General features: G+C 41.8%; 1 protein-coding gene across 7 annotated transcripts in view; it reads left to right on the top strand.

Annotated features, from left to right (window-relative positions):
- ralgps1 (Ral GEF with PH domain and SH3 binding motif 1) overlaps window positions 1–13,618 on the top strand; it is a 650,997-nt gene that overhangs the window by 472,084 nt on the left and 165,295 nt on the right. For all 7 annotated transcript variants that reach the window (XM_068012423.1, XM_068012421.1, XM_068012419.1 and 4 more), the window contains one exon: window positions 323–460. In XM_068012423.1, the coding sequence (XP_067868524.1) occupies window positions 323–460 (138 nt within the window). The remainder of the gene's footprint in view (window positions 1–322; window positions 461–13,618) is intronic.

Raw genomic sequence — 13,618 nt, 5'->3', positions numbered from 1 at the left:
ACGTTGCCTTTGTTAGTTGTCTTGCATTTATTACAGTGACATTTAACCAATTGACAAAATATAATACTCAAAGCAAGTAAACGGATAGAAATTTCTACCAAGGCAAAAAAGCAAATAGAGTACAGATCACCTCTGGCCCATTTGGAAAATGTTAACAGTAGAAATTCTCCGTATGGTTCCATAGTTGTACTTACTAATGTGAAATTTGGAGAAAATCATTTTTTTTTATATAGGTGTCATCAAAAAGATCCTCTGAGATTCTTTAAAAAAATCCAAGTTATGGATTCATAACCTAACCTATAAAATTATGTTTCAATTTTAGGAATTTACTTGTTGGACTTGATCTATATTGACTCTGCCTATCCGGCATCAGACAGCATCATGGAGAATGAGCAGAGGTCCAATCAGATGAACAACATTTTGAGGATCATTTCAGATTTACAAGTGTCGTTCAATTGTGGTATGTATTCAGTTTTAGTCAAATTCTCTATATTTAAGCAAACCTGAATCTGAGTCAAATGGCTCAAAAGCACCATTTTAAAATGCTTAAAAATGCTAACATTATTTATTTGGCTAATTGAAGATCTAGGTTATTTTTTTCTGGCAGTGTGGGACACTTGGCTGTTATATAACTGAGCATCGGTATCTCATTTTTAAATTGTTCTTTTTCTTCTGTCCAGGGCGGGAATTTTACGCCACCCCAGCGAGCCGGATGTTGTGGGGGTGGCGTAAAATTGAGCGGGAGGCTCCAGGAGGCCTTCCCGACCCATTCCCGCCTCCGACTAACTTTATGGAGGTGGGGGTGGGGAGAAGGGGGGAAGTGGCGAGCAAAGGTCTGCCCGCTTCAGGCCAATCAAGGCCCTTAAGCAGCCACTTAAGGGCCTTCGCCTGCCTCCACAGGTATTTTACCCATGGCAAGCGGGTGTGCTGGGGACATGAAAGGCTGCCCAGTGAGAGCTGCCGGCCTTTCTGTGCCCCGGGAGGGGCAACGGTGGGAGGGTTGCCCTGACAATTGGGCACAGGGTGCCTGATTGAGGGCCGCCCCACCTCCCAACCCACCCCCAGGACCCAAAACGCCCCACCTTGTCCCAAACGAACACCCTTGCCTCACCAGGGTACGACCGATCACCCTGGTGAGGCATCCAAAACCTACGTTGGATCCTGGCTCCATGACATCCTCCTTGGTCGGCTGGGCTGCAGTCTCAGCAGTGGCCACCGCTCCCAGTGGCACTGTTGAGACTAAGAGCTGCCAGCCCGATGATTGGCTGGCAGCTCAATGAGGTGGGGCTTCCTTCCTCAAGTGGGTGGAAGTCCGGCCTCAGGACAATTAAAGCCCGGGGTAAAGTTAAAAGTTTTTGAACTTTGGGCGGTGGAGGGGAAGGTCTGGTAACAAAGTCTGAAACTGGTGTTACAGCAACATCTACATGAATATTTTGTTTTTTTAAAAAGCTATGTGAAGGGACCCAGGTTAAATTATTATGCTTTAAACTGAATGTCACCTAGTACAAACTTTGCAGGTCTTGTAGGAGGTATTTTTACGTCCGTGGCAAACTCCCCTCCCCCTAAAGTAGAATTCCGGACTAGATTTTTATTTTCCATTAGATTAACGTTTAATTCAGAATTTTCTTTTCTCAACAATATTCTCCTCTTCTGTTCTTCCGTGAAAGAGTTAACTTCTTAATGGGATGCGTTTCCAGTAAGTTTATGAACACAAATGTAAAATACTACAGATACTGAAAGTCTCAAATAAAAACAGAAAGTACTGGAAATACTCAGCAACTCAGTGTTAAGTCTGGAAAGCTGCAAAGTGCATAAAGGGCATAAGAATACTAAACATCAGAACATAAGTAGGAGCAGGAGAAAGCCATACAGCTCCTGAAGCCTACTTCACCATTCAATAAGATCAATGCAGAACTGTTACATCAACTCAATTTTCCCACCCTGAACTTTCTTAAAATCTGTTACGTCTCTAATTTTTTTTCCAATTCTAATGAAAGGTCATCAACCTGAAATGTTAATTCTGAAGCTTATGGACAGCTAGCTTCAAAGTGAGTTTTCCCCAATGACAGTGATAGAGGTACATTTTACTATTTTACACGTACAAAAAGTGGTCGTGAATTGATGAATCTCGCTCTGGGAACTCTATTCTAGTCATTCATGGATTCTGCATTAAATAAATCAGTTTGTTCTAGTTCTACCATGTCTCACTTAGAGTGATTTTCAGTCCACCTTTCGGAAAGATAAGAGAACACACTTGGCAAAACATGCGAGTTTAGATTAGCCAGTACAAGCAACAAGGGTTCAATGATGTAAGCTACAAGGCCTGCTATTGTTTGACTAGCTATTGGGCAATAGCAGAGCAACATGGATTATAGCTGGTGTGAGGTCCACTTTGACCATTGGCACTGATCCCGAGAAAATACCTCCTGCAAAGTTTGTACTAGGTGACATTCAGTTTAAAGCATAATAATTTAACCTGGGTCCCTTCACATAGCTTTTTAAAAAAACAAAAGATTCATGTAGATGTTGCTGTAACACCAGTTTTAGAGCCCACTGTTTTCTTTTGTGAAAAATTTGCATTTGGATTCGCCATTGAATTTACTATATAGCAGTTTTCACACCATAATTACTGTCTTCTCCCACAAGAACATTGACTCAAATTGGAGTCCCATATCACAAACGCTGGCAGCCCTCCTTACTGAAGAGGCCACTTCTCGTGTGAACCTTGACGTGAGTCTGTTTGAAGGCTGACCCATCCAGTTCTCATCTCACACCTGTACATGCACACTCTCCAACTGGGAGCCTGACTGATTTCTTCTTCCCCTCTCCTTACTCCAGCGATATCAAGGCCAGTCCCACCTCAGTTAAGACCAGCTAACTGAACACAAGGCTGGGCATCAGTGTGGGGCTTTGTGGTTTGCATGACTCTCTGACACACACCACATGAGCACCAAACAGCAATTGGGAGAGCCAGAAATTGAATTCTAAGCTAGGTAGTGAGCAGAAATGCAAAATTCGATTTAGCTTAAACAAAACAGAAATGGATGAAGACGTCACACTGGTACAGTCTGGTGTCGGACTGTCATACAGTCCAGAAGGTCCCACTGTGCTTTTTAAAAAAAAAAAGCATAGGGCTGGATTTTACCGGACCCCCGCCTTTGGGGGTCATGCTGGGGGGCCCGGATAATGCCTCCAGGATAGGCCCACCATGGTCTTGACACCGGGAAAGCCTGGCCCCATATTATTGGCAGCGGTGGCGAGGTCACATGGCAGCACCCTGCTGCCTGGCGGTGGCACACCATTTAAATATGTTAATAAGTTTAAATGAATGCATAATTACTTCCCTTGTCCCGCTGACCGTCCCGCTCCAACATTACAGTTGGTGGCTGGGACTTCTGCACCATTGGATCTCTGTCCGGAGATCCGATGCGGGACACTGGTGGGGAGGGGGAGAGGCGGTACGTATTTTAGTGTGGGAGGGGGGAGTGGGGTCAAACTAATCTGATTGGTCGAGGGGGTGACGGGAAGGGGTAAGTTTAAAAGTTTATGAACTTTGGGCGGTGGAGGGGAAGGTCAGGTAACAAAGTCTGAAACTGGTGTCACAGCAACATCTACATGAATCTTTTGTTTTTTTCTAAAAAGCTATGTGAAGGGACCCAGGTTAAATTATTATGCTTTAAACTGAATGTCGCTAAACAGCGACAGTGAAGGAACGGCGATATAGTTCCAAGTCAGGATGGTGTGTGACTTGGAGGGGAACTTGCAGGTGGTGATGTTCCCATGTATTTGCTGTCCTTGTCCTTCTAGTGGGAGAGGTCGCAGGTTTGGAAGGTGCTGTCTAAGGAGCCTTGTTGCAATTGCCCAAACACTAGTCAAACAATAGCGGGCCTTGTAGCTTACATCATTGAACCCTTGTTGCTTGTACTGGCTACTCTAAACGCACATGTTTTGCCAAGTGTGTTCTCTTATCTTTCCGAAAATTGGACTGAAAAGCACTCTAAGTGAGACACGGTAGAACGAGAACATTTACTGATTTTGGCAGGGGTGGGGGGGGAGAGAGGGCAAGGAATGAAATGTGAGGCTATCGGTGGGGGGAATTGTTGGGAAAGGGGCTGGAAAGATTTATTTAATTATTTTTAATACTTTTAAATTCACTGTCTTTAAAAATTTAAATTGTCATGTCGGTCTCTAAGCTCTTTAAAAATGGTGCTGGCGCCTGCACAGTGGTGCCGGACATCGTTGCCAGGAACGGATCTCCCGTCCCCCCACGCCGTCAAGGTTGGGGGTGGTGGGGGGGTGGGGGGGTTGGGAGGTGAAGAGTGTATTGACTGTCTGCCCCAGCCATGTAAATGAGCTGCCGCCTAGAATATCAGTGACTCCGTGGAGTAAAGCTCGCGCGTGCGGGCAGCCATCTTTGAAGCTCGCCGCCGATCTCGGCAGCAAGCTGGTAAAATTCAGCCCGTAGTGTTGTGATGTCAGTCCCCGTCATTTAAAAGAATTGTAGATAACAGTTGCAGAAAATATATCAGGAAGGATGTGAGACTGGTGTGCTTGGAACTGGTCATTTGTACAGCCGATGCCAATGCAATACAGATACGGTTTATGTGGCAGAATGAGCAGGAAACATGCAACTGCATTGCCTGCTCATTTCACCACAGAAGGTGGAATCAGCATAGCTCTTTGGAGCTTGAGCCACAGCACAATTCATGGAATGTGAAACACGTATGGGTTTCTCTCGACTATTCTATCTCTTCTAATTGGACCGTTCACTATAACCAGGGTATTGAATGGCGGCCAAATTTTTTCAACAAAAAATTGAATTGAAGTTGCGTGTTCAGTTAGCAGTCAATATAAAACAAAACTGATGTAATATGGTCTCTGGGAGGTAGGTTTGCATACATCCATGCTTTAGTGTTTGGTCAGTAACAGCTGCAATTGTCTGCTCTTCTGTCATCAGCACGATGGGCTTTCTCAATGTGACTCCCATTCCAAAACTGCAGCAATAGTTTTCCCAAGTTGTTCATTACTCATAAGTATCTCTCCGAGCTGATGGATGGAAGGTTGTAATGATGCCTTTTTGAGATTGAAGAAGAATTTTAACAGCCCTTAGTGACAAACTGAAGGAGCAACTGAGTGTTGTTATAACTTTTATTTGAACAGTGACATCATTATTTATCCAGTCAGTCATGCCTAACGGCCAACTTTGGCTGTTCAAATACAATGTCATTACTGCAGCTGAGTAACAGCCATTACTTCAGATGGTTTCAGCTAAATGATGTTCTAATGTTTGGCCACGGTTATTAATATCCTTAAGCCTTCAGCAACAGTATCTTTATTCAGCAAATACACATACTTCATGTCGGCCTAAAGGGACAAGCCTTCACTGTTAGACATATTTTTTCCAGAGTAAACTGCTGAAATATTTTAAAACAGATTATCAATGTGCACATTTAAAAATAACCGGAAGTCAGCCTTGTCTTGCTAGGAACTGGCTGTCCTGAGTGTGAGATACTGATGTTTGAGCCCTTTCTGCTGCATGAAATAGAAATACAAGATCCCACAAAGCAAGTGACATTTTGTCTAGCAATACTCATCTTGTAATTTCTATGATTCTGAAAACCCTTATGGAAAATCCATAAGAAGCTGAAAATGCACAGTCTGTCTGGCAGCATCTGGAAAGTGAACAGATAGGGGGAGGTTGGAGGTTCCCATGTCAGGGTTATGTTTCCGCTGAAGGTGTCCACCCGAAACGTTAAGCTGTCTCTTCACTTTTCAAATGTTCCTGATGGAGATTCTTCATTTGCAATGTAACCCTGACAAAGGGTACCTGCCTCAAGTGTTGTAGCCTGTCTTTTCTCTCTCCAACTGCTGACGGACCTGCTGTGTATTTGCAGCAATTTTCTGTTTCTATTTCAGATGTCACACAGTTCCTTTTTTTCCTTTCTCTCATCTTTGGAGATGTCCCCCGAGCAGCACATGCCCTGTATCAGACCGGGAATCTCGACACTAACCGGGTTTGTGAAGAACTGATAGAAACAGCTACCATGCAGGGTAGCTCCATTCCTAGCCCAGTTAAACTACAGCGCTGCTCTCCCCTACTGACCCCCCAACCGCCCAACATCAGTAAAGCCCACAGCCAGAAAAGTAGTCATGAGTAGAATTTTTAAGCAATTGCATCTGGAAGAGCTTTCCAGTATTGCTGCAGTTGGCTCACAATCAGCAGTCACATTAAATTGTAGAATCTATTTTCACCGGTTCTGCAACAGGAATGGGCACTGCATTTGATTGGGGGAGTGGGGGGAGGGGGCAAGAAATAAGGACCCAGCTTTAGACCTGTAAATCAAATTAGCAGTTAGGCCGTATTTTAGCAGTTGGCTTGTACATCTTCGCCAAAGTGGATTCTAACACTCTATGTTGTTACAATTTACTCAGCTGGTTCCCTCATGCTCAGCATCAACAGCCGCTTCTGTAAGTCAGCCTTCACTTCCAACAGGCCTGATTTTAATCAACCAGTATCCAGCCCAGGGATTGCACAGAAATCCATGTTACTGTAATAACTTTGTAACATGACCATTATTTTGTTCTCTTAGCCTGAGGATAGCAGAGAAATATGCACTCCATCAGGTTGTGATTTTTTTGAAAGACACATCACTTAGCTTACACTCTGTAACCTGGACCAGATTCCAGAATGGGACTAATATTTGACTAATATAGCTTTTTTAGACATTCATCTCCCAATGCAACCAGAAGAGCTGAAGAATTGGGAGCACGTAGCTCAGAAATTACCCCTCGTATTCTTACAAGCTCCAAATTAGGAAAGTAATGTTGCCTTGGGTAGTTGAACCAAGTTTATCAAATAAAAATTGGGGATTTTCTGAAGTCCACCCAGCTGCGAGGCACAAACCCATTAAAATGTGTGTTACCTAAATGGATTCATTTCAGGACAAAGCAAGTAATCTGTGTGATGCAATACCAACTAGCTTTGCAATCAGAACATTCAGGAATGCACAGGAATAATGCTCTCAGAGTGAGGTTTTGTATCCCAGACAGCTGTGTGTATCCTCTCCAGCATGTGAGAAGCAAACTTAATGTGACCACCTACACCTCTTAAATAAATATGAAAATATATAGGTTTTTCTAATGAGTGACAATTCCATTTTCATCATCCTCCTGTTAAGTAGAACAAAACACAATATGGTACAGTACGCAAAAGTTCTAATGATCTCCGAGCACTTGGCAACTTAAATACCATTTATTTATTTTATGTTTTAAAAACTGTTATATTCAGGACCCTCCACTTCTGAGGATTATTGTTTCAAGCGGTATTACATATGAGCATACGAATTAGGAGCAGGAGTAGGTCCTTGGAGACTGCATAGAAGCTGCAAGCGGAGAAGTCATTTATTTTTCAAAGTTTATGTTTTTTTTGGGTAATGTTATTCACCAACATTACAGTGGAGATGAAGCACTGATATACGGCCTGGCCAAAATAATTAGACAACTGATGTCGTCAAATTTGATATCCATGTGCACTGCTGCGCTAGAAGTTTGTTCTTTCAGATGATCATTAATCACTCAGTTTAGTTCTCAGTGTAGAGTATCTATGGACCTTTCGTAGATGCTGAGAAAAAATAAACTCCCACTGCAGTCTGGTTTCAGTAGCTGTAAGGGATGGAGAATAAAAGCTGAACAGCTAAAGGTATCAAAGAAGTGCTGATGATTTTGTGTATTTTCAGTAGCTTAGGTTGCTGTTTAAAAATTGCGAAAGCAAATATTATTCTAAAAATCAGTTTGTGAATAGAGTCATAGAGTTATACAGCACAGAAGCAGGCCCTTCGGCCCATTGGATGAGTTCTACTTTCCAAGCAGTGCTCAGTGTACAATGGCCTGAGATAACGCAGTCAAAGGCAAAGTGACGGGTCTCGCCGCTGACCTCAATGGTAGCTGCTGAAAAAGATCCCTTTTTCCAATATAATAAAAGCAAAATACTGCGGATGCTGGAAATCTGAAACAAAAACAAGAAATGCTGGAATCACTCAGCAGGTCTGGCAGCATCTGTGGAAAGAGAAGCAGAGTTAACGTTTCGGGTCAGTGACCCTTCTTCGGAACTGACAAATATTAGAAAAGTCACAGATTATAAGCAAGTGAGGTGGGGGTGGGGCAAGAGATAACAAAGGAGAAGGTGCAGATTGGACCAGGTTCTAATATTTGTCAGTTCCGAAGAAGGGTCACTGACCCGAAACGTTAACTCTGCTTCTCTTTCCACAGATGCTGCCAGACCTGCGGAGTGATTCCAGCATTTCTTGTTTTTGTCCCTTTTTCCAATGTTAGTTGGAATCCTGTGTCAGCTCAAGGAGATCTCTGGTGTCCAGTGACAGTAATGGCATCAGGTTAAGCAGCCAATCCTATTGAAGTATTCTTTCAGACAGCAAACCAAAAAGTAAAATGCATTGATTATTCTTCACTTTCTAATCCTTTCACAGAGAGTAAAATAGATAATTGGGACATAAACATGGCATTAAGATAGAAGCTGAAATACCATAAAAAACGTTTTAAAAGTAATTTTTATAGTTTTAAAAATCTTTTTTTTACCATCATGGAGAAATTTGCCATTCCACAAATATAAATTAGTTTTTCAGAGCCAGAGAGGTTGTTCATCAGTAATTATGAACTTGGTAATAACCCAGTTACACCTAATTTAATGAGATGTAACTCTTGAAGGGTTTTTACAGTGAGACTAATAGTGAGACTGTCACTCTAGAATTGGCCTTTATAACCACTCCAGGCGCTGCTCCACACACCACTGACCACCTCCAGGCGCTTGCCCATTGTCTCTTGAGATAAGAAGGCCAAGGAAGACTAGCATAATAGTGGAAATTCATGGCAAATCAGGTGATTTCAGAAGATTTCCATCTGCAAGGGCATCAACAGTGCACCCTGTGGAGGAGCAGGGAATCAGTGATAGCAACTTCTGGATTTCTGCCTATAATGGCACATATGTGGGTGCCAGAAGTTACTGTGAATTTCACACTTGTAATAATGGTGAATGCTGACAGTTTCACTGTCATTACAACTGCAAAATCTGGGCCAAACAGTGGCAAACAATGAGGGTGATACAAATCAACTGCAACAGGACATAAATAGGCTTGTAGAATGGGCAGAGAAGTAGCAGATAGAATTCAAAACAAAGAAGTGTGAGGTGATGCATTTTGGCAGAAGGGATAGGGGGAGAAATAATGAGATAGAGATAATGAAAAATTTCTATAGTGTGTGTGCAGGGACAGAGGGACATGGGAATTCATGTCCATAGATCTTTGAAGGTGGCAGGAGCTATTGAGAGTGGTTAGCTAAGCATATGGGATAAATCGAGGTATTGAGTGCAAAAGCAGGGAAATGATGAACCTTTATAAAGCTCTAGTTAGGCCGCAACTAGAGTATTGCATCCAGTTCTGATCACCACACTTTAGGAAGGATATGAGGGTCCTTGAGAGGGTGCAGAGGAGATTTACCAGAATGATTCCAGGGATGAGGGATTTTAGCTACAAGGTTAGGTTGAAGAAGCTGAGGTGGTTCTCCTTAGAGCAAAGGAGATTGCATGGAGAATTGATAGAGGTGTACAAGATTGACAGGTTTAGATAAGGTAGACAAAGAAAAACTGTTCCTGTTAAGCTGATGGTACAAGGACTAGGGGACACAGATTGAAAGTTTTGGGCAACGGGGAATGTGAGGAAGAACTTTTTTACGTAGCAGGTGGTAATGACCTGGAACTCACTGCCTATGAGGGCAGTGGAGGCAGGGACAATCAATGATTTCAAAAGGAAATTGGATGGGCAGTTGAGGGAAGTAAACTTGCAGGGCTACAGGGGATCAAGCGGGGAATGGGACTGACTGGATTGTGCTGCGGCGAGCCGGCATGGCCTCGATGGGATGAATGGCCGCCTCCTGTGTGGTAATGCCTCTATGGCAGTAAGTTCTTCTTATTCCAGTAAACAGCCTATGTTCAATGTCAGATTTACTAGACCCAGTAAGGTAGCATTTATTTCAGTATGTGGAAAAATAAATCCAATTTGTGATATATCTGAATGGAAAATGTTTCTTGGGCTAAGTGCTCCATAATGGCCCAGCTACTGCCTGTGTGGTACTGGGCTCTACAAATCTGAAAGTCTCCAGTTTGACATCTGGACTCTGACTGAACTGAGTTGCAGGCAACAGTCAGGGCTCTAGGATGGCCCTTGGCTGAGAAGGGGAAGAAGTCATCCAGAGTTCCAGGGCTTTAGAAAACCTGCACTGACTACCCAGCAATGTGAATAATCTATATTGCCAATTGTAAACCAGATTGTGCTGGAAGTAGGAACGTACTCTTCTATTAACAGAGCGGAATGCCTGATTTTATAAGTCATTGGCTCTGAAAACTAATTACTGCAGGAAGAATAATTATATTGGATCTCTGTAGCAAAGATGTTGAATGTTTGTTCATCATCTGCAGATGGGATTTAATTTCTAATAGGGCGATGCATGAAACAGATGTATAATTACATAGTTACCTGATGTTACAAGGTATAACCTTTCTGGACTGTAGTTTTAAGACTGCAGAGGGAAAACCATTGACGAGCAGAGGGATTAGCTGAATGTGGAAATTATACTGATGTAATTCTTTATGTGGATTCTAATTCACAATTAAATGACTAACAGATTTTAAACCCCAATTAGCTAAATTCTACAAGTTGTATTATTGAAAGTCCTGATGGCAAAAAACGCACAAGTTCCTTGTTATCTTACATATATGGTTTATACATTAGTGCCTTGTCCACAATAGATTAACATTTGTTCACAGCAAAACCAACTTGTACAATGAACAGTTCATATAATCCTTTAAATACTTCCAGATTAAAAAATATATTGCATAACACTTGTAGCATGACCATATTTTTAGTCACGTAACAAAGGCCGTTTCTAGAAAAATCTTCTAATTCTTTTATTAGTAATTTCAAAGTCTAAAGTAATCTGATTAAAAAGAGGAGAAAGTGCAAAAGGTCATTGTAGAGTAAGATTGGTTCATCCTTTACATAAAGTGCTTCTATCAGTTTTGCTGGAAGTTCTGCTGAAAATGCTTAACCTTTTATAAACTGCAGCTCATCTAAAGTCTTGTTGCGCTTATCCTATCCTGCACCAAGTCCCACTTGCCCTCAATCTCAGTCCAACATTCCCCCCTACTCGCTCAAATCCTCAAATTTAAAATTCTTCACATCGTGTTTACATTCCTCATGCCCCTCCCTATCTGTGCAACCTCCTTCAGCTCTACAACTCCAGTGTTACTCTCCATTTCTCCATGTACTCTTTGTTCCTCTGGCTTCATCTTCTTGTGCATCCTCGCCATTGGTGAAAGTGATGTCAGCCGCCTAAGTCCCAATGTCTGGAATTCTTTTCCTAAGTCTCTACACATCCCTCTTCTTTAAGACCTTCTTTAAAACCCACCTCTTGGACCAAACTTTCAGTCATGCTTCCTAATTGCCTCCTTTGACTGGGCATTTGTTTTCCTACTGACTCTCTGAAATAGCTTTTCCATGTTAAACGTGTTAGATAAATGCAAATTGTATGTTTCCTCTTTGTAAATGTTAGTGACCACATTCTGGATTTCCAAAATTTTTGTTTTATTCTGCAGGCACATTCTTACCATGAACTCTGTGAAATTGTGGGAGGGTCATGTTTGTTAATTATTCTGAACAAATGTGACCTGTTGAAAATGACAATCAGTCTTTTTCATTCTTCTTGGTGTGTTATGTTTGATATAATGGCCCAAATTTTGTAGTTGTAATGACAGTGAAACTATCAGCATTCACTATCATTTCTCCTCTGAAACAGACAGCAACTTCTTAGAGTCCACATATGCACAGTTAAACCCGGAAATCCTGAAGTTGATTAGTCTCACTGTAAAAACCCTTGAAAAAGTTACATCTTGTTGAATGAGGTATAATTGGGTTTTTAACTATGTACTACATTCATAATGACCAGTGAACAACCTCTCTGGCCCTGAAAAGCTAATTTACTATTTGTTGAATGTCAAATTTCTCCATTATGATTAAAAGAACAAAATCTATCAAAATATTTTTCAAAGTTTATGATATTTCAACTTCTATTTGAATGCCATGTTGTATGTCACAATCATTTATTACACTCTCTGTAAAATGATATTCGAAAATGATGGATAATCAATGCATTTCACTTGCTGTTTGCTGTCTGTAAGAATGCTTCAAAGTGATCGGTTGCTTACCCTGCTTCATGACATCACTGTTGGTGGATGCCTGAAATTCCCTTCACTTATTAACAACTAACAACGGGAAAGGGGAAATCCACGTCACAGAGATCACTAGATCTTTGTGGTCAGCTTTCTTCAAGGTCAGCGACAAGCACCATCTCTTTGCTACTGACTGCAAAATCTCAACCACAATTTTACAGAGGTTTTTTTTTTACAGAAAGTTAAAAGAAATAATTCCTTGTAATGGTGCAAAACTATGTACAACTATGACTGTTATTTGGGCAGCAGTGATCTATGGAATCGAGGTTTCACAGTTGACTGTGCATGGCACAAATTAGATGGTGAAAGTCCATGGAAAGTGTCCTGGCTCTGAACAAAGTCAATTCCAAGATTTATTTTGGCAAGCTAAAGCTTTGTTTATGAGAAGGGACAGTTTTCAGATAACACGTGCTAAACAATGTTCCTCATCTCAGCAAGTTTATTGGTGTAGTCTGTTTGGGGTGGGGGGGGGGTAAAATTGAGTTGTGATGCGTGGAGCTTTTGCAGTCAAGCAAAATAGTTAATGAGTTACGAACCACCCAAAACTTAAGAGTTTTGTATCAAGCAATTGATACAGTGGCGCAGTGGTTAGCACCGCAGCCTCACAGCTCAAGCGACCCGGGTTCAAATCTGGGTACTGCCTGTGTGGAGTTTGCAAGTTCTCCCTGTGTCTGCGTGGGTTTTCTCCGGGTGTTCCGGTTTCCTCCCACAAGCCAAAAGACTTGCAGGTTGGTAGGTAAATTGGCCATTATAAATTGCCACTAGTATAGGTAGGTGGTAGGGAAATATAGGGACAGGTGGGGATGTGGTAGGAATATGGGATTAGTGTAGGATTAGTATAAATGGGTGGTTGATGGTTGGCACAGACTCGGTGGGCCGAAAGGCCTGTTTCAGTGCTGTATCTCTAAACTAAACTAAACAATTATTGAATCCAAACGCTGACAGTTCGTTTCATTTACAACTGGAAAGAATTCACTGCAGCTGACTTTTAAAAGGATTACAAACTCCGGTAGTTGAATAATTTTTCAATTTAATTTTTGTAAATTCTTCACTGCTATTTCTCATTCCTGTGCACTCACTTATCCAGAGCACCTCAATTGTCAGATGATGTTTCCCCTAAAGAAATTATGAGAAAACATATCCTTATAGCCTTGCAAAGGACACAGTGTGCGACCTCATTCTGACTCAAGTGATAAAACACATCCCCAGAACTCTTAATGAGAAAGGCTGGAATTGCGCCTCAGATTGGGTTGGGTAAGTGTGTGCAGAGTACCAAACTCAGCAGAATAGAAACAATTGTAAATATCAATTGTTATGTCAGTA

The sequence above is a fragment of the Heterodontus francisci genome, chromosome 32 (assembly GCF_036365525.1).
Source record: "Heterodontus francisci isolate sHetFra1 chromosome 32, sHetFra1.hap1, whole genome shotgun sequence".
Classification (NCBI taxonomy): Eukaryota; Metazoa; Chordata; class Chondrichthyes; order Heterodontiformes; family Heterodontidae; genus Heterodontus; species Heterodontus francisci.
This window is presented reverse-complemented; position numbering and strand designations above follow the sequence as displayed.